Source organism: Myotis nattereri (assembly GCF_964212035.1).
Source record: "Myotis nattereri genome assembly, chromosome: 11".
NCBI classification, from domain to species: Eukaryota; Metazoa; Chordata; class Mammalia; order Chiroptera; family Vespertilionidae; genus Myotis; species Myotis nattereri.
This window is the reverse complement of record NC_138086.1, coordinates 33007970-33034131: the sequence shown is the minus strand read 5'-3', so window position 1 is coordinate 33034131 and position 26162 is coordinate 33007970. Positions and strand designations below refer to the sequence as shown.

Below are 26162 nucleotides of genomic sequence, written 5' to 3'. Positions count from 1 at the left end.
TTCTGACACAAATGGATATAGATTCTTACCCTATATTTGTCTTAGCTACCTCTGTTCCAGTTTTGCCTAAGATAAACCCCAGGATTGGGGAGGCTTACATATGTTTAGAAGCTGTGGCATAATACAGATGTGAATCCAAAATAGGATGCCCCTTAATTTGAGCCAGTGCTGGGTTCCTGCTTTCCTTTAATCCCATCAGCCTAGAGCACTGGTGAGGCCCATCCTAGGTCCATATACAGGTGAGGCAGGGAAACTTCCAGAGATTCCTCATAAAGGAAAAGAAAACGAATGTGTAAACTTGATGATGGGGCAAAGGATCCGAATCCTAGGTAAGATGAGATGCTGAGAACAGCATGGTGTCTTACTCAGATTGCCTCCTTTAGGGCAGTGCAGAGTGGTGTGGAAAAGGAGTTGTTACTAGGCATGATTTAGGCCACTCAGGTGAGAGTTTCTGCTCTGATCAAGAGAAGTAATGTTTCTCCAATGACAGGCTGGATAACAGACGTGTTCTTTGTGGTGTTAATGCTTTGACCAGAATAATATAAACTCTTTTTTTGTTTCTTCCACTCTGCTCTGTCATGTGGATGCCAACGTTAAGCCATGTTGAGTTAAAATCTGTGATATTTTGGGAAGAAAGCAAACAAGCAGTGTGGGTTTGAAATACGTACGATGTTGTTAAACCCCCACCTAGGTCCTATTACCGACTGTGTGGTGTAGGCCAAATTACTAAATCATTCTGAAAGTTTGCTTCCTTGTCTATGAAAGGATGAAAATAGGTGAAGACAAAGAACATATATGCATAGCCCGTGGGCACTGACAACAGTGTGGTGGTGGCCAGAGGGAGGGGACCTGGGGCTGGATGGAGGTGGGTAAGGGGGAGTTGGGATGTGGAACATCTGTAATAGTGTCAACAATAAAAAAGGAATAATGTTGATTTCACAGTGTTACTGGTGAAATGTAAATAGGGTAATTGGGAAATATCCCACAGAATTCTAAGGATAAAGAAAATGCATCCTTTTTTGTTTCTCATCTCTTTGAAAACAGTGGCTCATGTTGAAAGAATATATATATATATGTATATATATATATATATAGTCATAAAACAATATTCATAAGCAGTATTTTGGACTCATGTGCTAAACAAACTCTAATTAGGAGTATACCTCCAAAACAAAAGAAGTCATAAGAGCAAAATATAATTTATTAGAATTCTAAAACTCAAATATTAAAACTGTTAATCGAATTTCCTCATATACTCAAATATTTCCTGCAGTTTAATAACAAAATAGAGTTGGGGTTTTTTTGTGTTTCTTTTTTTCCAGTCCTCACCACTTCTCAGACCTACTGGAGGCTATAATTCAGTGGTACCAGTTACCTTCACAGAAGCTTGGTCTTTTAGGCCCATTCTTTGTCAAGTATTTTTGAACTGACATAATAAGAGTGAATGCCATCCCTAATTTTCCTAATGGGCTCTTCTAAAAATATTCTAAATTCAAACCTATGGCTTATGTTTTGTGTGAGAGAAATTATCCTATATTTTCTTCTTCCTCTTCTTTTGTACGGTTTTAATCTTAACAGAAGATATACATATTTTAGAGAAAATAACAATTTCTCTAGGTATAGTTAAAAAGCCTGTTTGTTTCTTGCTAACTTTCAAATGGGGCACTTGATAATTCCATAGTGCTTTTTGTTACACTTAGAGCCAATATTAATTGCTTTATTCAAATTGTTTGTATACTGGGGCAAGGGGGCTCAGAGCAAGGTTTGTGGTTTTCTGGGGCTGGAAATGTCTTGATTCCATGGAGATAAAAAGACTAATGGCTGGAGATAAAAAGACCAATGGCCAGAGATAAATTGTATTTCCCAAATGATCTAATGAATGAAGCTTTTTGAGAACTGAGAGGAAAATAGGAGGGTGGAGGGAAAAGCTTCCCTTTTGCTTCCTAATTTCACGGGAGAAGAAAGATATGAAGTGATAATGGTATATGAGAAAATTCAGATGAAAAAATAAATGCAAAGAAAGCAGATAATATACTATCACATATATGATACACTTGAATGACGCATGATAAAACAAGAATAGAGAGGAAGAGAATTCAGAAGACACCATAATTACTGTGTTAAAGAAATCATTCATTATACTATGCTGAACACTTAAGCCCTGAACTTGTGTTTTTTAAAAAAATAAATTCCTCTTCCATATCATTCTGATCACTTGGGTCCAGAAGAAGTAATTTATAGTCCCTGGAACAGGTGTTCTTTGAAATTTTGTTGAGGTTCTTACGAGTCCTTATCCGACTTTGTCGTGTTATTGGTTCTAAGTGTGGGTCTACAATGTTCTGTCAAGCTATTAGCCTTTCCTGATGCTTTCTTCCTTTCACAGGGTTTCCTTACTCCTAGAATATTTTATGTAATGATCATCCTAATGGGTGATGACAGACATCAAGCTCTGTCACCAGGACTCTGGGAAAGACAACTTCCCTAGTAGCTGACTCATATTTATTCTAGACACAAGCTCTTTCTAGTCAAATGGTGCAGAATGAAATGAAACTAAGATTCTGATATTTCTGTCTCTCGTATTGAAAACTCGTATAATTAAACTTTGCTTTTCACAGAAATAGATTTATTGGGCTCAGATGCAGATGCTTTTTCAGATTGAATGTCATCATCTCTAGTTGTTACATTCCAGAGCAGGGAGTTGACTATAGGAGTCTGCTTATCCCCAGGCGAGTATTCTGTCTTGATAGAGGTGCCCTTCGTAGCAGCATATATTATGGAACTGTTAGCATACACTTACAACAATAAGGGCAATGGAAATTTCAGAGGAATCTAAAAGGAGATTAGAGAGAACAAATCCTCAGCAGAAGAGAAATCGCATCTCAGATTGTGCTGGGAATTTGCTGTAGGAGTCCGTGGCTCTCTGCCCCTGTGCTTACCCACTTTGTGACTTGTCCCAGTCTGTGCGCTTTGTCACTTTCTACTTATGCTCCATGTTCTGGACAGTACACCATGTTAAGGATAGAATCTGATGAATATATATTCTTGATAGCAGAAATCTAAGACATGAGATTTTTGAATATTCACATCACCGTTCCCCAGATCTCACAGAGAACAAATCTTCCACCTGCAGGCCTCTCCTTGGCATCCCTCACACTGCTCTCTGTTTCCACTTCACTCTCCTCAGGGCACCCTTGATTTCTGCGTTCCTCAGGCTGTAGATCAGCGGGTTCAGCATAGGGTTGAAAAGGCTATAAAACAGGGAAAGGATCTTCTGCTGCTCTTCAGGATGGTAGGATTTGGGGGCCATGTATATGACGATGGCACTGCCAAAGAAGAGACCAACCACACAGAGGTGGGAGGAGCAGGTGGAGAAGGCCTTTCTGCGACCCTCTCCAGACTGGATCTTCAGGATAGCAAAGAGGATGCATGTGTAGGACACCAGCACCAAGCTGAGGGGCCCCACTAAGATAAATACAGAAGCAGCAAAGATGACAACCTGGTTGAGCCTAGTGTCAGCGCAGGCCAGCCTGAGGACAGACAGGATCTCACAGAAGAAGTGGTTGATTTCCTGAGGCCCACAGAAGGGCAGCCTCAGGATGAGAACCACATGAACCAGAGCCAGGAGGGAACCACATGCCCAGGAAGTGGCAGCCAGGACTGTGCACACTCTCCAGCTCATGATGACAGGGTAATGGAGGGGGTGGCAGATGGCCACGTACCGATCATAGGACATCATTACCAAGAGGAGACACTCAGTGTGAGCAAAAGCCATGTATAAAAAGGTCTGTATTATGCATGGGACAAAGGAGATAGTTTTTTCCTTGTTCAGAAGGTTTTCCAGCATCTTTGGGACATTGTTTGAAGCATATGAAATATCAACAATGGCCAGGTGTGAGAGGAAGGAGTACATGGGGGTGTGCAGTCGGGAGTCCAGCCAGATGAGCCCCAGGATGACTGTGTTGCCCAGCAGGGTGAAAGCGTAGAACAGCGAGAAGAGCACAAAGAGGAGCAGCTGCAGGTTTGGGCTGAGCAGGAATCCCAGGAGAATGAATTCTGTGACCCATGTCTGATTTCCCATCATGCCCTGGCGACTGTGCCTATGTGGGTCACTGCAGTGTGCTGTGGGCTGAGGAGCAAATGCAGATCTGGATTAGTTATTAAACAGAAAGAGGGCATTTATGGTGCCCACTGTGTGCTGACTCGGCTAGTAACCTCTTTCAGGGTCATTACATCAGATCCTTTTATCCACGTGAAAGTAGAAATACACTCTGATCAGGTAACTAGTCTAAATGGGCACAAGGTATCATGTACTGTTTCCATTTCTAAAGAATTTTATTAACTTTGATTGCAAGATCCACATTTTTACCATCCTGATGGCAGCCACAGAATAAATCATTTTCCAGAATGCCTAATCATTTTATTTTTTAGAAAGGCCCATTGCCATATTCTCATGTAGTTTTACTTTCTAATTTATTTAGATTTTTAATTCTGTTCCCATTTTTTCCTCCTCATTTGATTTTCTCTTATTATATAATGTGTGCGGAGTATATTGCCCATTGCAGGTGCTCAATAAATGATCAGGAGCAAATATATAAATTAATGAATTAGGGAATGAGATTTACAAATACAATTTCAAAGAGGTCCATTTTCCTCTGTATTCACTAGGTTTAGGGCTTTAGTAAATGCTGGCAGTAAGTTTTTTACTTCCTGATGCTATGCAGGAAAATCTAGCTGTCTCCTTTCTGGGCACAAGCAGAGCAACATCACTAATCTGTCCAGTGTTCATAGAGTCAATTCATGGTACAGGGTCAGGGCGAGTGGTTATCTATGTAAAGAGTTAACAATATAACATTACCCCCTCCTACCCCACCCCAGCCTCTTATAGGGCTTCTCCCCTGCTTCTGAGTAGATACTGTTTCTGGGCCCACTGCATTTGAATAGTGCCTAGTACATTTGTTGGATGGATGGATGGATGGATGGATGGATGAAAGACAATACATTCCACCAACCATATGGCCATAGGGAGAACCAAAAGGGAAAACCTAAGATATTCCATAGAAGTGTACACCTACTACCTGACAATTCATGGCATTCAAGAGTATTCATTCTCAATAGGCAATGTATAACCCCAGATCTGTAAATTCCAGCCCTGCCTTAAGCCCAGAAAGCTGCCTGCCCATAAATTGACCCTGTACCTCCCATTTAACTTGTTGATTTCTGGAGCCCTTCCTTCCTCCAGACCCCAGCTTCTGTAAATTATCACACTTTGCAAAAGGCCCTTTACTCACTGCGGCACCCGCCTTATCTCAGAGATATTAGATTTAGAGGAAACTGCATAGAAATGAGGAGAGATTTTGCAGGTCGGAGCTGAGGATCTTGCTCCCTCCAACAGTCGTGGAAAGAGGATCTTGGCAGGTGCAGGAGTTGGCCCAGTTCTCTCTCTTTTTTTAATAGCAAAGGTGGATATTTATTGAAGAACAAGTACAGACTCCCACGTGGGGAGAAGGAAAGAGTCCCACAGAATGGACTCCCATGTGGGGAGGGGGCAAAGGCTTCCACTGACTCCCTCCGTCCCTGTTCTCTTGACGCAGGCGAATGCAGGGATAGGCTGGCTCACTGTGAGCACAGCTGTAAAGGTTTTACAGTGAGGTCATCGCCACCCAAGCTCTCCTAGATTGTTCCTGAGGGTCCCTGAGAGAGATGAGACAAGGTCACAAAAGATACAGACACCATCTCTACCAGGAAAACCAGAAGCTGTTTGTCTTTGTCTCTCTCTGGGCCCTGGGGATGGATATTAGGAAGAAAAGGAGCAGGTATTATTGACTTAATACCCAGCTGGATCCATATACATGAAACTTGTATCATAATAAGGATAAACATACTCTCCTGGGGCCACATTGCAAATTACACCCCCTAAGTATTTGGATAGTGATGGATCCTGGATCTCCGTCTTGTCCCAAATGAAATTAGTGGAGCTCAGAGGAGGCAAAGCATCATCCTTATGAGATAATGACTTCAAAAACTGGCATTAATTTATTTCTCCTTTCTTCTTAGAGAATTTTAAGTTTGGTATCGGTAGGTAAGAAAAAAATTTTTATCAACCTTCCCACACTTGGTGAGAAAGATGCTGAGACATTTCCACATAGCATCTGAGATTTTTATATGGGGTATTACATGGAAGGGAAACCAGAAACCCGAGTAAAACTAGCCTTGAAGAGGTGTCTTGGGGTTTAGAGGACAGGAATATCAAATTCACATCTAAACTATGATATACTCATGATGTTCAGTGAAAACTCTGATACAATGATGCCTTGGAATGAGGTGTTGTCTTTATATAACACAAAATAAAATATAAATAGAGAATTTCTTGAAAAATTTTCTGAATGTCTCTCTTATGTGTCAAGCCTATACAGGTGCGAATGTGTATATTTATGTGTGTTTGCTCATTGGGCAAAGTTTTGGAGAGAATTGTCCAAAATCCACCTATCAGAACACATTTGGTACTTTACTTTAGAGAGATGTAGGTTTTTATGTGTGTGCAATGTGGTTCTGTGTTAACAAGGAAGGAAAGAAAATTTGGCTATGGTTTTTGGTTCACAGCCTTGTTGATAATTGAAAACATACATATTTCCATTGGCGAAATAAAGAAGCTCAAGGAACAATTTCCCTGAAACCTCTGGAGAAGTGATAAGAAAAGTTTAAAAGCCATTGTATAGTGGTTTAAAAATTAATGGAAGCACTTAATTAGATAAAATTAATTTACTGACTACCTAAAACTGGAGAACTAAATAAAATATCACCAAGATGAGTTTCAATTTCTATGTAGTATCTCTCCATATATAAATACTATATCTCCATAATTACTCACATGTAGATATTAAATGTCATTGAGTCATTCATTTCTTAATCTACTTATTCAATTTACATTTATTGAGTATCTGCTATTTGTGGGCATTATCCTAGATACTAGAGAAGCAAACATTAATGAGATACTGCCTTGAATGTGAAGGACATTACAGTTTCCCTATAGAGCTAGCCATGTAAATAAACAATTTAGGGGCTGTTTTAGAAGTGTGCATAGTATACCCTGGGACAAAGAGAAGGTGTGCTAGATTATTCTGAAAGGGGTTGAGACAGGCCTCATAGTGGGTGGAACACCCTTGAAGACGACACAAGATGGATAGGACATGCCAGATGTATCCTAGGGTGAACATTATGCAACATGCATGGAACATTTTAATTTACAAAGATCCTGTTATTAAAAGGTTAACCAGAAATACCATACAAATTTGCAGTAACATCACTGTGAAAATGGAAAGCATGAAACAAGGAGTCAACCGATAGAATATGATGCCAAGGATGGGGAGGCAAATGACCAAAGATTTCCAATGTGAGATTTATCAATAGTGCGCCCTGCCAGGAATCTATCACATTCAAATGGAGTTACTGTCAGTACCCTGGAAATACATCTATACTCCATCAACTTATCACATTGTTCTAAATTCCTCAACACTCTCAGAAAGAGCTGATGATTGGGAAAGTAAGGATTTCACACCTTCTCATTTTTTCTTCAATTAGGGGACAAAAGTCTACATGATCTCTCGTATCTCCAGGGCCACAGTATAGACGCAAGGGGAGGGACAAGGAGCAATGGCATTTTTAAACACAGAAAAATCAGTATTAGATATGCAGAATATTAATAAAAATGATTATGACGGACAAATTGTGTGCCTGTTTGTTGGGTTTTTGTTGTTGTTGTTGCTAGAAAACCATCAAATTCTCCTTTTATCTCTCAATTGCTAAGCATTTGGTAGAGTCCTTAGCAGCAGAGATGTGTTTCTCAAAACCTGGTCCAAGGACCACCAGCATGAAAAGAGAATTTCACTCTTTATAAGGAAACAAAAAGTGCTTTGTAAATTCTAAAGTTCAAAGTAAATGTAAGGTACTATTAAAAACAAAACAGCTTTCATGCATGCAAGAAACCTTAGAGATTATTGCAACCAAAGGTGTCATTTGGAGATGAGACTACTGAAGCTAGAAAAGGTAGGACCCATTCAAGAATAAAGGCAGTTTAAGACAAGAACCCAGGCATTTCAAATTTCGTGTATTCAAAATGGATGCTTAATTTTCCTGTCTTACCTTTCACAGGTTGAAGTGCCATCCCTCCAAGTTACTCTAGTGAGAAACTGAGTCATTCTTCTTCCTTTCCAAAATTACTTAAATTCTGTTCACTTCCCTCCATCTTCAATGCCACTGCCATGGACCACAGTCTAAGAGGAATGCTTGAATTAGAAGACGGGGAGAGAGGTTTGAGCCTCAATGTTAAAAAAGACCGTAAACACATACATTTAGTAGTAATTCCAAATTTAATAATATAAACAGATATAGATTCACAACATCAATTAAAACTTTTTTCAACTTTGTGCTTTTTATTGGCAGGCAACAACTTTATACTCCTAGGTATCTCTAAAGTGTGTACAGTTAGAGACGCAGCATTCTGAAAAGCAGGCAGCAGAATTAAACAGAGCAGACTTACAAGAAGGTCAGCCTTCATTATGTTGCCCATCTTTCATTTTGTGTACACAGAAGCATGAATGCAATTTGAAGTTGGTTTTTGTTGCTGTTGTTAAATATATTTTGATTGATTTCTGAGAAAAAGGGAGAAGGAGAGAGAGAAAAACATCAATGATGAGAGAGAATCATTGATTGGCTGCCTCCTGCGTGCCTCCAACTGACGATTGAGCCCACAACCCAGGCATGTGCCCTGACCAGGAATCCAACTGATGACCTCCTGCTTCTTAAGTCAGTGCTCAACCACTGAGCCATGCCAGCAGGGGCAATTTGAAATCTTTTAATGGAAATGAAGTTACAATCACGCATCTATGTGACCAACACCTTAACTCCAAGTATTTGACTGTAATGTGTACGTAAGCAGTTTCTCATTGCACAATTATTAAAATGTATTTTTCCTCTTAGAAACCAGAAACTTATTTTTTGTGTTTTTCTTTTGAAGAACTATGCTGCACACAGAACTGTTCCATTGTATGGAAGAAGATCAACTGAAGAGTGAGGAGTCACAAAAAACGGATTGCTTTTATCAGGGCTAATATCTCCAAAAATATACTATGGGCCCGAGGGCCATGGCAACCAGTTTCAGTGAGACTGGGTTCCACCTTCCCCCCTCCACCACTCTGCCCCCACCGGACTCCTCACACAGCTTCACTCACTGCCATCTCTTCTCACCCACGTACACACACCTAGAAACATTATTGTATAACCTTAAACCTGTGTCTCACTGCTGGACCACACTGCCTATACTATACTATAAATAATACCTTACCAACTCATAATTATCTTATCTCTAACAAAGATAGATTGTGTTATTATTGCTGCCTTAACAACATTAATTAGTTAAATTAAAACACTTGATCTGTATCTTAAGTTATGTGAGGTTTTATTTTAGTCAGGGGGACAAAATCCCCTATACGATGTATAGTCTCTTAACTTGGCTTCAGACTTCCATTCCTGCTGCCACACAAGCCATTCTCCACATAGTAACAATTATCCCCTTCAAACGCAAAGCATATTATGTATGTATCCTGGTTAAAAATCTCCAACCACCCTGACCAGTTTGGCTCAGTAGATAGAGCATCAGCCTGCGCAACGAAGGGTCGTGGGTTCAATTCCAGTCAAGGGAGTAGCAGCCATGAATCTCAAGTCTTTTTTTCAAGATTTATAACACAGTGAGATAAAAAATAGATCTTTTCCAAAAGTTTAATACTGGACTTCTTGTAATTATATTGATGTTCCTCACTGAATGAGGCTGGGCCTGAGCTAACATCTATATGAGGAAGGCTCACCCATTATCTATTGGTTAGTGTGGAGTAGCAGCCATGAATCTCAAGTCTTTTTTCAAGATTTTTTTTTTACAGTTGTTTCATGTCTTCACATCCTGAACACATTGTAGTAGTGAAAGTAGTGATGTAAATATACTTTTCCTCATTTCAATGACAACTTGCATAATATATAAAAATTTTGAAATACTTGTATATTAATCAAAGACTAGTGATTTATCATGGACCAAGAGAATAAGAAGGGTTTCATGTTTTTATAACTAGAATGGGTACAAGTCAAAAGGAAATTTAGGAGTGCCAAGAACTTTAAGTTCAAAGCAAGTTTTTTCTTAAGTTTCTAGTTGTGATCTAGGTAAAATTCATGATTAATTATTATTGATGTGGAATTGTCCCACATACAGAATCTTAAATATTCCCCAAAACTTAAGATCATGAGACATCTCATCTCCATTATCAGGGGAGGTCAGAGGTTGAGATGTGGTGTACCCTGCTCAATTCTCATCTGATCAACACCTAAAGATGAGTGGGAATTAACCATAACAGTGAATTCCTTACCAGTCAGCACCCCTTAGATAAACTGTTTTAAAAGTTGTCTAGTTTAAATTTATGTACTCCAGTTAGTGGTATTTTCTATCTGGACCTATGTTTTGTTGCTAATTGTATCTAAGAACCTCAAATTGAGTTCACATTTATCTCTACAAACATAATCCTTTGCTTCTAAGAGCTCAACTGTAATGATAATTGACACATTGGTTCGGTTCTTGGTGTATGTCAGGAACTGTTCCAGAAACTTTGCATATACGCTCTCATGCAGCAATTGTCCAAAATATACTGAAAACTAATGAGTTCATGTGAATGAGAAAATTAGGCCTGCAAGGAGGTAAGTAATCTTGAGCCCCGCTCAATCTGACTACAACTCCCCGCTCTTAGCCACTGCCCTCTTCCTTGTCTGGTAGGTTGCACTTAGTAAGCCCAGGAAGTACATGAATATACATGCCACATGGCAAGATGGTCATGCTGTCTGGCTGAGTTTCATTTGCCTTAGTGCTTGTAACACAGAACAACGTTTTAAATGCTTTAGTCCTCCTTTGATTTTAAATTAATGTATATGCTTAAAGTAGAGAAAAATAAAATTCACCAAGACCACCATTCAGAGATAAATTTTGTTAACATTTGCTATTCTTTTTTTCAGATTTCATATATTTTTAAAAGATAGTCAAGCTCATATAATTTCCTATGCTGTCACACTCACCAATAATAACCTAGGCAATCTATCAATAAATTTAATTTTTTATAGTTATATAGTATCTCATTGTTGGAGCATATTATAATTTATTTAATCAGTTTTTATATGAGATGTTTCTCCATACACTAAAATATTATACTACTAGTATTTTATTTTACTTTTAATAAATATTTATTGTTCAGATTATTACAGTTGTTCCTCTTCCCCCCACCATAGCTCCCCTCAACCCGCCCCCTGCCCTTACCACCCCACTGTCCTCGTCCATAGGTGTACAATTTTTGTCCAGTCTCTTCCTGCACCCCCACACCCCCTTCCCCCTGCTAATTGTCAGTCCACTCCCTTTCTATGCCCCTGATTCTATTATATTCACCAGTTTATTCTGTTCATCAGATTTTTTATTCATTTGATTTTTAGATTCACTTGTTGATAGATATGTATTTGTTGTCACTTTGCTGTTCATAAATTTTATCTTTACCTTTTTCTTTTTCTTCCTCTTCGTAAAGAATACCCTTCAGCATTTCATACAATACTGGTTTGGCAGTGATGAACTCTTCTAGCTTTTTCTTATCTGTGAAGCTCTTTATCTGACCTTCGATTCTAAATGATAGCTTTGCTAGGTAGAGTAATCTTGGTTGTAGGTTCTTGGCATTCATCACTTTGAATATTTCTTGCCACTCCCTTCTGGCCTGCATAGTTTCTGTTGAGAAATCAGCTGACAGTCGTATGGGTACTCCCTTGTAGATAACTGTTTTTCTCTTGCTGCTTTTAATATTCTCTCTTTGTCTTTTGCCCTTGACATTTTGATTATGATGTGTCGTGGTGTGGTCCTCTTTGGGTTCCTTTTGTTTGGGGTTCTCTGTGCTTCCTGGACTTGTAAGTCTATTTCTTTCAGCAGGTAGGGGAAGTTTTCTGTCATTATTTCTTCAAATAGGTTTTCAATATCTTGCTCTCTCTCTTCTTCTGGCACCCCTATAATTTGGGTGTTGGTACACTTGAAGTTGTCCCAGAGGCTCCTTACACTATCTTCATATTTTTGGATTCTTTTTTCCTTTTGCTTTTCTAGTTGGGTGTTTTTTGCTTCTTCATATTTCAATCTTCGACTTGATTCTTGAGATTCTCTAGTCTGCTGTTGGACCTCTGTATATTATTCTTTAGTTCAGTCAGTGTATGTATAATTTCTAATTGGTCCTTTTTCATATCCTTGAAGGTCTCACTATATTTCTCAGAGATTTCTAGAAGATTCTTGAGTAACCTTATAACCGTGGTTTTGAACTCTATATCCAGTAGTTTGCTTTCCTCCATTTCTTTCATTTGTGACCTGTTTCTTTGTCTCCGTATTTTGGCTGCTTCCCTCCACACTTCCACACCTCTGCACCTCCTACCAGACTCAATGTGCTTTTCTTTTTCCTTCTAGTTGTAGAATTTCCACTCAGCCAGCCTTCCTGTGGTTCTGGATGATATTCATTTTGTCTTTTCGTTATAGTTTTAATGTGGTTGTGTGTGGCAGCAAATTCAGGTGTTTACCTATGCCACCATTTTGGTTGTCTATACTACTAGTATTTTAAAATACTAGACTAACATTACACATACATATATATCTTTTCTATAAGTTTAAAATTATTTCAAGATAAAATATTTACAACAATCAAATAATACTTTGACAAAGAAGAATTTCACCCTTAAAACAAAATCACTCTTGGTAATTATTTAACTTACATTAAAAATTTTAGGGTTCAGCTTCAATTACGCATGAACTTTGGAACTTATGTGCAAAGTTCCAAACACATCTATAATCATTCTATATTTGGTACACATATTTTTAATATTTTTATTGATTTCAGAGAGGAAGGAAGAGGGAGAGAGAGATAGAAACATTCATTATGAGAGAGAAACATTGATTGACTGCCTCCTGCTTGCCCCACACTGGGGATGGAGCCTGCAACCTGGGCATGTGCTCTGACTGGGAATTGAACCATGACCTCCTGGTTCATAGGTTGACACTCAATCACATCAACTGGGCTATGTATATATATTTTTAATGAAAATATGTTTAAAATATATGTATAAGATTTAGTTGAAATGATAACTTGTACTTCAACAAATTAAAAACTTGTTTTTTGAAAGGTACTGTTAAGAAAATTCAAGGGCTAGCAACAAAATTAAATAAATATACCCAATACATATTTCTCACAGCTGAAATACATAAAGATCTCTTAAATTTAATAAACAGGTAAGTGACCTAAATAATAAATACATATTTGAACAGATACTTTACAAACAAATACATACAAAGGATCAATAAACACATTAAAAGGTGTTCAACATTATTAATCAGAGAAATACATATTAAAACAAGCAGACACCACAATACACCCACTATAAAGGTTCAAAATCTATATATATAAAAGCCTAAGCGACCTTTACGATGGAACGACCAGAACAACCGGTAACTATGATGTACACTGACCACCAGGGGGCAGATACTCACTGCAGGAGCTTCCTCCATCCCACAGGCCCCAATTGCAAATGGGGCCTACTAGCTAACCTCCTGGTCCTTCCCCTTGGCTGGCAGGCCCCGATTGCCTGATCTGGCTGGGATGTGGAACTGGGGATGGATGGTGGCAGACATGGCCCTTTTCCCAGGGGGTCCGAGGGCCAGCTCCCTTCTCAGGGCCAGTGGCCAACCTTCCGGGTTCCTCCCCACGTCCCTCCCCTGGCCAACAGGCTCTGATTAGCCCACTGCCCACCCGCCACAGTAATGATTGGCCCCTCCACCCCAGTGAGGGAAGGAGGAAGTGAGGAGGTGGGGGGGGGGCCGGGAACCTGATCGGCCCTGATTGCCAGCCAGGCCTAGGGACCCCACCCAAGCATGAATTTCTTGTACTGGGCCTCTAGTAAAAAAAAATTTTAAAACTATATTAAAGATGTTGGTCAACTGGAATTCTCATATACTAGAGTCCTGGTACACAGATTCATGCACATGTGGGGTCCCTTGGCCTGGCTGGCAATGGGGGCCGATGAGGGCCGATCAGCTGGCCAGCCGGGGGGAAGGGACTGCGGGAGGTTGGCCAGCCATGGGAGGTTGGTTATGGGAGTGCATTGACCATCAGGGTGCAGCTCTTGCATTGATCGTCTGCCCCCTGGTGGTCAGTGCGTCATCATAGCAACCAGTCAGCTGGTCGTTTGGTTGACAGGTTGTAATGGTCACTTAGGCTTTTATATATATATAGATTGCTGGTGGGGATGTAAAATGGAACTGTTTTTCAGTGCCCTCTGAACTAAAACATACACTTCTTCATGGTAAAGTAAGGAAATGTTTTTAGGTATTTTCCAAAGAGAATGAAAGCATATCTTCACATCAAGATGTACACTAACATTCAGAGCTGCTTTTTAAAAAATAGCAATAGTTATGTGAAAGAAGCTAGACAAAAAAGAGAATATTCTGTATGGTTGCATTCACATGAAACTGGAACAGGCAAAACTAATCTATAGTGACAGAAATCTATAGTGGCAGGTCAGTGGTTGCATAGGGCAGAGGTGAAGATGCATAAATTTATTGTACAGGACACCAGGAGAATTGTTTGAGTGATGAAAATTGTCTATATCCTGATCACATTGATTTGTCATAACTCATTGGATTGTACTCTTACAATATATACATTTAATTGTGTATAAATTATACCTCAATAAACTGACTTAAAAACAAAATTATTTCATACCAATTGCTCAATTCCAACCTACACCTCTAAGTGTTTGCTAGCCTATCCACTATCCCATAGTTATTAGTACTTTTTTCAATTGTGATAAGTCCTCAAAGTATCTGCTTATTTGCTCAGTACATCCAATGTCCCAACCATGCTACCTCTATACTTTGCATCCTGGGTACCTCTGGTGCATGTCCATGAGTTCCTGCATCACTACCCCACCCACACCCAAGCAACTGACCAACTATTGATTTCTTCTAGGGAAAGAAGGTGGGAAAATGGAATTATCTAATTATTGACTGTTATAGTTTTATTCTCTCCATCATTTATATTTCCACTGTTGTTTTTTTGTTTGTTTTTGTTTTGTTTTGTTTTTGGTTTTGTTTTTCATTGGAAAATCTGTATGTCGAGTTTCAAGTAGGGGGATAGGATAGTCCAGCTAGCCATTTTGTTGAGATTCCCTCAAATGTGAATGTCTCTTGCAAGTATGGTTTATCCAAATGGCTTCTTCAACCTCTTGCCTAATTGGGAGCAGGAGGGGTAGAGTGCACCTGAGTGTGAGAGACTGATGTGCAGGGAGAGTAACAGAGCTCACACTCTCATTCTTCGGTGCTCAGACTTTCACTTAATTCCTGTTTTCAGAACCAAGCCTCACTGCTTTCTGCTTTGTCTGGGATCCTAAAATCTAGGGCTTTTATCTTCAGTTTCTCCGTAGAACGAGCCTCCCCACTCCTGCCCAGAGTGAGCTGTTGACTGGCTCTGTGTGTGTGTGGGGGGGGGGGGGGGAGGGTACAGAAGTCAGAAAGTCCAACCACTGTAATAACAGACTCTTATCTTGCCTGGTTTTCACCCTTTTGCCCACCCCCACCCTCCACTGTTGCTAATGTGCTCAAGTCTGCAGCCCCTCAGGGGTTCTTGGAGGTAACCTGTCTTACTTCCTGTGCGTTTGCCCTTCTGCATGCTTGTTAGTTGGTAGCTTTTTCTCTAATAAATTATTTATCATTCCTCCATGTGATTTCCACATTTAAAAGTATGTTCCAATTTCTCTGATTCACTAATATCTCCTCTGCCATTCTATTTGCTCCTGTGGGTTATGTCTTTTTCTCTATTGCCATTTCAATGGTGTCTTGGAAGGGAGAAGAGATAAATGCTTCTGATACATTTCCTTGTGCAAATGTATCACCCCTTATTGTCACTTATAATTGTATATTTCTATAAATTCTTCACTCTAAGAATTCTCTCTCTCTCTCTAACGTGAATTTAATTAATTTGTCTAATATTTTACAAAACAAAATTGCCCTTGCATATTCTGGAAAATCTTTTGACTATTAGTAGCTTATGGCTTATTTTTCCCCCCAGAAGGAATTTGAGAAATTCTTTAGCTTTAAGTCATAAACTGAAGACTCTTTATAAAATTCCATCAGAGATATCATGTCAGTGTCTCTCCTGCCTCATCTATCTATAATAACTCTAATCCATCGCAGGTTCTTCCATTAACTTTGACCCCAAGTCTGTTCCACTGGCATATTTGATAGATGGTGAGCATGAAAACCAATGGAAACACAAGGTCAAGGAACTCAAAAGAATTGGTCACTTCAGCAATAAATATCAATCTATTCCATTACTTAGCTTCATGGACCCAAACTTAGTTCTACGAAAGTTTGAGTTAAATGTTTTTCATCATGAATTCACTAATCTATTCAATTAAAAGTCCATTCTGGTCTGTGTATGCATAAGCATATATACCATATATACACATTCTTTGTGTGCTGATTTCGTGGGGTGAGAGGACCACCTGCCATAATGTCAGGTTAATTAAAGACCTGAGGTAGCCTGAGGCTGGGGCTAGGGATGGTAAGAGTACTTATGTTCCTCACTGCAGATCTGATCAGTGCTCCAGCTCATAGCTGACAGGACATAGTTGAGAAGCCCAAAGTCTGCACTTATATATTAAACTAATTGGAAAAGCCTTAACCAGTGACCTGTTAAATCCTTTTGGAGTACTCTCCCTTCCTTCTTCCCTCCCTCAGTGGCCGTGACTGAATCTAGCGATTGTAAATTGAAAGGTATGGATACCTCTGAGCCTGCCCAGAGAAATCACCTAAGGGTTTCTCAAGTTTTCTTGTCCTCTTTCCAGCTCCCAGAGCTCCTGTAACTTCAGTTATTTCACGAAAGAACCTCAGGGTCCATGAGCCATTTAGAGAACTCATTAAAAAGACACAACTGGAAAGTTGCCTCAAGCACCTTGACAAAGAGTTAGTTTTTAATTGATCTCAAAGGAATAAAAGCTATTTCAGGAGCTAAAAAATAAGTGTTAGAAAAAAACCTCCTTGTGGAGTTCATTAAAACTTTGCCACTCTTAATTATATCAGGGGCACTCTCAGCAGGCAGCAGCTCAGGAGACCACGGAGGCACGTGGCCTTTTGGGGAAAGCCCTGGTTACTCAGCAATGAAGCCCTACTGTTAATGTTTAAGTGGTGTGTGGAGACACCCTCCTTGGAGGCTGAAGCTCAAAGCATCTTATCAATGAACTGAATGCTTTTCCCATTCACACATTTAGGTAAGAGAATAACAAGCTAAGACCTTTCTATGAATTATTACCAATCATCAAAATAACATTTAAAAGTAAATATTTCTTTCCTTCATGTTTATAAAAAAAGAAGCAAGTTCAATCAAGTGAAAAACCTCATCCGAGGTCACATAAGTGATAGCTCCCAAATTTTAAAACTGATTCCAAAGCCTTTTACATTTTTCTGCTGACAGAGTCCAGTATGAACTCAAGTATACTCTCTTTAGACCTACTCATCCTCCCAAACAACCATCTTATTTATTTCTTCTTTGGCAACAACAAGGAAGACCAAACAGGGCAACATTAACTCAAGACATAATGATAAAAGATATAAGCTAGAACTTCTTTGAATTAACATTATTCCAATATGTACATTTCCTGCTGCTAGCATATGTCAGTTTCAGTTGCTATTAACCCCAGGTCTGAGTCCACCATCTCCCTGTCATAGTCCATTTAGATGCCTTTGCTGGTTCACTAATACAACAGAATCTTTCTGAATAGATAGACACCAAATTGATGTCAAATTAGTCAACCATCTCAGTTCTATAAGCATCAACTAATACCCAACGCATGGAGGAATGCTTGGGTTCATAAGCTACAGTGTTTGTCTGGGTCTTCCAAGAGCTGATGTTCAGACAAGATTGGATGTGCAAGGGAAACATGATGAGGAAAAGTGAGGAGGAATCCAGTGGAGGCTTGGATAGCCATTTGATGAAGGTCTGATTCCTGTGAAGGGAGAGAGAAGAGAACAAGCCATGTGTATTACCTAGACTCACAACTGGAAACAAGGTTCACTCAAATTTGGTAATCTGAAGAAAGTTTAATCAACGATAGTGCAGAATCCTGGGCTGGTAATAAAACTCCTTTACAAACTGTAGGCCTAAAAAAGAAGAAGAGATTGCTGTTACAAGAACCTGGAGACTAAGGGGGATGTGTAGAAAGTGTGACCTGATAGAAACTGGAATCCTAAATCAATTGGACCAGTCCACACTGAACCTGCAGGAAATGAATAAACACTAGAACTCCCTCACCCCTCTCTCCCCAAGCTCTTGTCTTTCTTTCCAATGGACCAAACCCTAACAAGAAGCCAGAGGGCAGTGAAGCCCCAGGGTGTGGTACATACAGATTGGTCATAACAAACACAGAGCAGGGCAGAAAAAGTGAAGTGTAGATATGGAGGGGCAGAGGGAGGATGTTCGCAAAGCATTTGATTTGTATGTTTATCAGAACTGGCCATGAGTTTGGACTCTGTCTGATCAGAAACCTCCAGGGAATTTCACACATGTTGTATTTACAAATATTTACTTATAGGTATAAATAAAATTTAGAATAGTTTTAAAAGGTACATGAGGTAATAGTGATGAGAAGCAGAAGAGAAATTTCTTCAGAAAGAATGTCAACTAATAGTTGTGAAAAGTAATGTCAGAATTTGAAAATCACAATTTCGCAGCCTTCTTAGTAATTGATTCAGACAGTCAATGGATGCTAAAATTATTGGCTGAAATACTGTTAGGAGACAGGCTCTTCACATGATCTCCATGACCCAAACTGCAGGATACTAATTCATTTCAAAGAAGAACAATGTTCCTGTATGATGCAGAATTTGGTGGAAACCCTTAACCAAATCACCAAACTTAACATTATTGATAATGGGCAGACTGACGTCCTATGCCTCCTGATATGATGCACTCCACAGAACACAACATAGCCTATGTAGAATTCCTCCAAAAATAGTGTTACCTGAATCTAGATATAAATCCAGATTTCAGGGTAATTTACAAAACAACTAGCCTAGACTCTTCAAAACTGAAAGACAAAGGTGGAGAAAACCCTTTGAGATTAAATGAAAACAAAGAGATAAGAAACTAAATGACTGTATGATCTCTGATTGGACCCTGAATTGAAAAACAAAACAAAACACCAGAGTCATTAGTAGGTATTATTGTATTGATGTTAAATTCTATGAATGTGATAATGGTACTGTGTTTAACATTTGTTTTTAGGAAGTACATGCTAAAGTATATAGGGGTGATTAAGTACATGTGTATATGCTCTATTACAGTTAACCATAATGTCTAAATCATACTTCTAAATGATTCAGCAAAAATATATATTAGCAAATCATATATATTTATTATTTTGGATGTATCATTACATAATTATATATAATATTGTTTTATATATAAATTTGTAAATATTTTAAATAAATATATATTTATTAATGGTACATATAACATTTATTGTAATAAATATTATATATATACTCGTACAGGGTGGGGCAAAAGTAGATGTACAGTTGTGTGTATGCAAAAGTTTATTCTTTATTATTATTATTTGATTGCTGTATTATTTTATATATGAACAATTATAAACCTACTTTTGCCCTACCCTGTATATATTCCCCTCCTTAACTTTAGCACTGTTGACTAATTTTGGACTGGATAATACTTTGTTGTGGAGGGCTGTCCTACACATTATGGGATGTTTAGCAGCAACATTGGTCTCCTACCAAATACCTCTCTCTCCCATTCATAACAATCAAAATTATCTCCAGACATTGTCATATATCCCCTCAGGAATGGGCACAGAATGTCACTATGATATATTTAGATATGGAGAACTATCAAGAGAAAAAGCAAAGAGAGATAGCTAGATAGGCACATAGTATAGTAGATAGGTAGGTAGGTAGGTAGGTAGGTAGATAGATAGGTAGATAGATAGATGATAGATAAAAGCATGTAAAAATACTAAAAATTAGCAATTATTAAGTATAAGAAGAGGAGATATAGGTATTTGTCATATTAATCTTTCAAAAATTCCGTAGATTTAAAAGTTTCACACAAAAAAATCAGGAAAAAGTTAAATCAAATAATATATCACTCTTTGACCATATGGGAGCCTCTAGTCTTTCCATTGTTCTACCTTTTCTTCTATTAGTTTTCACTGCTTCTCTGAGCCTACTGAGACTCCACATTCCATAATTTTAACAATGTTTTTAATAAATCATCCCAATAATACATATATACAATGGAATACTACTCAGCCATAAGAAAAGATGAAATACTGCCAATTTGTGACAACATGGCTAGATCTTGAGAATAGCATGCTAAGTGAAATAAGTCAGACAGAAAAAGTAAAGAGCCATATGATTTCACTCAGATGTGAGATATAAAACTGAAAGCAACAAATGAGCAAACAAAAAAAGCAAACAAACAATAATTCATAGACAGACAACAGTGTGGTGGTTACCAGAGGGAAGAGGGGTGAGGAAGTAATAAACGGTAGAAGGTATCAAATATATGGTGACAGAAAATGATTTGACTTGGGGAGATGGGCATATAATGCAATATATAGATGATGTGTTATAGAAATGTACACTTGAAACCTACATAATCTTATTAACCAATAACACTACAATAAGTGTGATAAAAATACAATAAAATAATTTGCACAACAAAAAATAAAATATACAACATAATTTTTTAAAGTTATCAATCTACCAAGCTTAACATAAAATCAGATGATAGAAATCAGAACAAACATCTTAGTCATAACAATAAATGTAAAGAGACTTAAGCTCACTTATTTTTTTGTTTTTGTTGTTGTTGTTAATTAAGGATTTTTTCCATTGATTTTTTTTAGAGAGAGTGGAAGGGATGGGGAGAGACAGAGAGAGAGAAACATCTATATGAGAGAGACACATTGATTTGTTGCCTTCTGCACACACCCCAACCAGGGCCGGGGATTGAGCCTGCAGCCAAGGTAAGTACCCTTGACCAGAATTGAGCCCATGACCCATTAGTACTTGGGACAATGTTCTGACCACTGAACAAAACCGGCTAGGGCTAAGTTCACTTATTAAAAGGACTTAGAGATTGGATCAAAACACAAAGCTCAGCCCTAGCTGGTTTGGCTCAGTGGAGAGCATCAGCCTGCGGACTGAAGGGTCCCAGGTTGGATTCCAGTCAAGGACACATGCCCTGGTTTCAGGCTCGATCCCCAGTAGGGGGCATGCAGGAGGCAGCCGATCAATGATTCTCTCATCACTGATATCTCTCTCTCTCTCTCTCTCTCTCTCTCTCTCTCTCTCTCATGCTCAATTTTATGGTGTTCTCATGAAACATAGTTAAAGCAGAGAGATCTAGCATAGCTAGAAAGAAAAGCATGAATTGTAATCTTAATATCATACAAGGTATAATGTAAATGCAAAAAATCATTAATAAATTATATAACATCAAGAAACAAAATCAGCACAGACAATATAATAGTTATAACCATGTAACTACTAATGAAATCAGGTCAATCTTCATTAAGCAAAAACTACAAGCTATTTGAAGATTAATGGCAAGAAAAAGCAGAAGCAGTAGAAGACATTAATTTAGCCTGCTCAGTCATATCAGATCACTAAAAAAATTTAAGATGTAGAGGACTAAAAGCAGCTTAATTAATAAAGTAGATATAATTAATATTTTACTGATTCTCAATCCTGAAAGCAGACAATGAATCTTCTTTTCAAAGCTAGAATACCCACAGAGAAAAGGAAAAAACAAAAAGAAGAAAAGGGCCACATACCAAGTGCCAAAGACTACTAATTTCAAATAATAGAACTCATACAGGCACTATTTTCCAAGCACAATTTTAAAAATAGAAAATACTAATAAAATAAGAACAATAAAATTCCACAGTATCTTAAAATTTTAACACAATGTGTGAACACTCTGTGAACACTTCAAAACAATGCTTAGTGATGCAACAACCTGATCAAAAGAAAAATGTATCATCATCTTGAATAGGAAGACTGAGCATTATAAGTATTCCAATTCCCCCAAGCAATTCAGTAAATATAAAGCGATCCAAAAGGAGCAGCAGCATTTGTTTTTTAATTAAATAGGATGATGCTAAAATCATACAGCAAAGTCAAAAGCATGAACAACCAGAAAATTATATAAAAGAAGAGTTACAAAGAAGATGAACCTTTTTTTATTTCCAAATTCCTTAAAATTTTAGTAATTAAAGTATGTTACTGGTGCATGACTAGAGAGATATGTCAGGAATCAGGATAAAAAAACTGCAAATAAACAAATGTGCATTGGAATTTTGTTTACCATGAGAATGTATCTCAAATCAGTGACACAAAAATGAATTACACAATAAATGTACTGGGTGTACTGGAAAATAATAAAACTGAATTTATGTCTCTCACTTCGTACAGTTACGTCTGCCAGATGTCCAAATCCATCCCCAATACATGGATGGAGAAGCAAGGAAAACTTTTTCACTATATGCTCTTGAATTTTAAACCATGAAAGTGCACAAATGTTTTTTAAAAATAAAATACGAAGAGACTTTTATTATATTGTTTTGAAATAGTGTATTTTTCTTATTGTAAAGGTAACATATTTTTTAGAAATGTAAGGAATATAGAATATATAGAAAATGCTCAAGCCAAAAAAACCCCCCATACTGGTAAATAACAATAAACAGCAATCAGCTTCGTTATTTCCTCTTCTTTTTATGCTCCTACTTAACTTATTCATTTAATTACACTGATTTAAATCATATATAATCCATACTAATAAAAGAGTAGTATCTATACTAATAAAAGAGTAGTATGTTAATTAGACCAGATGTCTTCCAGACGACCCTCCGGACGTCCTTCCTGACAAAGCCGGCTGGGTGAAGCCGCCAGCCAGCAGTCCTGAGCGCAGCGCCTGTGACTGGCGGCCACCTGGGAGATGAAGAAGCCGCCAGCCCTGTGGTCCAGGGAGCCAGCGCCTGATGCCCAGGAGATAGATTCCCTCTTCTCCCACTGCAGTCATTACTCCAATATTCCCCTTCTGAATTTCTCTCTGCTGCCCCAACCCAACTCCACTTTTCATTTGAAGGATAGGGAACAGAGAGAGCAATGTTAAAAGCTTACATTTTTAAGCAGGTAAGGTTGGTACTTAACCATATAAATGGAAAACTAGAGTCCTTAAGGTAACAAAGGCTAGAAAGGGAGGGGACAGGGACAGGGCAAGACATATTATATCCAGCAATCCATGTAGGGACTGAAAACTTTGCAATGATGACAATCAGTGAAGATATGAATCAACTGAAATAGTTGACAGGGACAATTCTTCCATCTTTGAAAATATCCATATCAAGTCTGTTTAAATAGATTTTCATCTGCATAATATAACACATTCTGACAAGACCACCGCCACCAATGTGGTCAGTGGTGTGCTGGTAAATGTTTAACACCTGGCTCTCAATCAAAGAAAACAAAACCCTGATTTATAATATTGGCCAATTTCTGTGGTATAAATTCTCCATCCATGGCTGATTTCGACTGCTAATGTGATGCCACTAAATGCAGAGCTGAGGAGAAACGTGCAGTAATACACTATTATATTCCACCAGAGAGACCCAAAAGATAAAAATAATGTCGAGTCAGAACAGTAAAGTGTTCAAAAGTGTGTGTGACAGGGTGCGGCTCCTCAACCCCCTGATCGGCCCTGCTCTGTGTGTGACAGGGTGCGGCGCCCCAACCCCCCCATCCCCATGGGCCCTGCTCTGTGTGTGATGGAGGTAGAGCCATAACCTCCCCATCGGCCCTGCCCTGAGTGTGACAGTGGCGACGCCCCAACCCCCTGACCAGCCCTGCTCTGTGGGTGATAGAGGGTGACGCCCCAACCGCTCCCCCTCCCCCCCACGGGCCCTGCTCTGTGTGTGATGGGGTAGAGCCATAACCTCCCCATCGGCCCTGCCCTGAGTGTGACAGGGGGCGGTGCCCCAACTCCCCTATCGGCCCTACTCTGAGAGTGACAGGGGGAGCTCCCCAACCCTCTGATGGGCCCTGCTCTGTGCGTGACAGGGGGGAGCTCCCCAACCCCCTAATCCACCCTGCTCTGTGCGTGACAGGGTACAGAGCCCCAACCCCCTGATCGGCCCTGCTCTGTGAGTGACAGGGTGTGGTGCCACAACCTCCCCATAGACCCTGCCTTGAGTGTGACAGGGGGCAGTGCCCCAACCCCCCAATTGGCCCTACCCTGAGTGTGACTGAGGGTGGCATCGCAACCTCCCGATCTGCCCTGCTCTGTGCATGACAGGGGGCGGTGCCCCAACTCCCCAATCGGCCCTGCTCTGAGCCCCACCAGGGGCTGCACCTAGGGATTGGGCCTACCCTCTGCCACCCGGGAGCGGGCCTAAGCCAGCAGGTCGTTATCTCCCGAGGGGTCCCAGACTGAGAGAGGGCACAGGCCGGGCTGAGGGACGCCCCCTCCCTGCTGAGTGCACAAATTTTTGTGCACCGGGCCTCTAGTTATATATATAAAAGCCTAAGTGACCATTTGACTGTTCGATGGTTCAATTGTTCGACTGGTAGCTATGATGCACACTGACCATCAGGGGGCAGATGCTCAATGTACAGGCATAGAAACATGGAACAGGCTGATGAATCTCAGAGAAAAGGGAGGAGGGCGAGGAGAAATTAACCAAAGATCTTATATGCATACTAGAGGCCCGGTGGGGCCCCTCGGCCTGGCCTGTGGGGATCAGGCAGAAACCAGCAGTCCGACATCCCCTGAGGGGTCCTGAATTGCGAGCGGATGCAGGCCAGGCCAAGGGACCCCACAGATGCACGAATCCATGCACCGGATCTCTAGTTTAAAATAATCCTAATTACAAACTCCAAGATATTACCTTTCAATACATTCACCATACTCACTCAATTTATTGATTCAATTTTATGGTTTATTGTTTACCTTCTCACGTCAAATTGATTAAAAACACTTTTTAATATTTTATTTGTACGAGCCTCCATTTCACTTTAAATAGTCAATGTACTCTTATGTCATCTTATTCCCATAGCCATTGTCCCCTAAATATGTCTTGTTCTGTCTTTTCCATTGCATTAAATGTTCCTTGCTTCTCTAGCTGCCAAAATTCTACACAGCTTTCAGGATTTAATACAACTTTCACCTCCTTTAAAAACCTCATATTTTTATTCACTGAAATCTTAGCAAATTTATGAATTTATAAAATTTAAACTTATAAATTTATAAAACTTTTTGTCTGTATATTTTATCAGGCAAGTTTTATTCATATTAAGTAATTCAAATATTTTATCGTCACCTTTTACATATCAATGTCTTATGTCCCCAAGTCAGTAGTAAGCTATGTGAGTGTATGAACAATGCTTTATAATTCTTAGTATCTCATCTAACAGTTTATTTCATATAATAGGAGCTCTGCCTTATGTAGACTTTGAGAAACTACTTAAATTATCAAAATCCCAGTTTATCAATTTGTATAATGAAGAGTGTTAGACCTGAATGTCTTTAAGGACTCTGACTAATTCTCCAATGCCAATTGTTGAAGCATTACTCATACTTCCCACTAGATGGTACCAACACCAAATAAACACTACTTGAGAAACCGGACTATTTTTTTGAGTTGCAAAAACAAATAATCAGAAAAGGTAGCCTGTTGTGTACAACAGTTATAATTTATGAATAAAATATACAGAATGATAGATTTTTTATTTTTTAAGTGGAGAGATATTTGATAATAAATAATTTTATGAGTATTCCCAAAAAACATTATTTGGAATAATGGTTATAAAATCAATTCAAAATACCTTATTTAACAAGTATTTACTGAGTGTCTACCTTGTACAAAAATATGATAGTTTGAGGCTACACAAAGACAAAGCATACATAGCTGCTCTTATAAGGAAAATGAGACCTGCATTTTAAAACCATAATACAAGTGAGAAATGGGAACGTTCAGAATGCACAGGTATTACT

At 39.0% G+C, this 26162-nt stretch overlaps 1 protein-coding gene across 1 annotated transcript; it reads right to left on the bottom strand.

Annotated features, from left to right (window-relative positions):
* Positions 1-3148: 3148 nt before the first annotated feature.
* LOC308527393 (olfactory receptor 2A5-like) lies at positions 3149-4081 on the bottom strand (the record flags this gene model as incomplete). The annotated part of the gene is made up of 1 exon (XM_081102714.1): positions 3149-4081. One exon carries the CDS (start codon positions 4079-4081, stop codon positions 3149-3151), a length of 933 nt encoding a protein of 310 aa, XP_080958840.1.
* Between the last annotated feature and the right edge of the window lie 22081 nt (positions 4082-26162).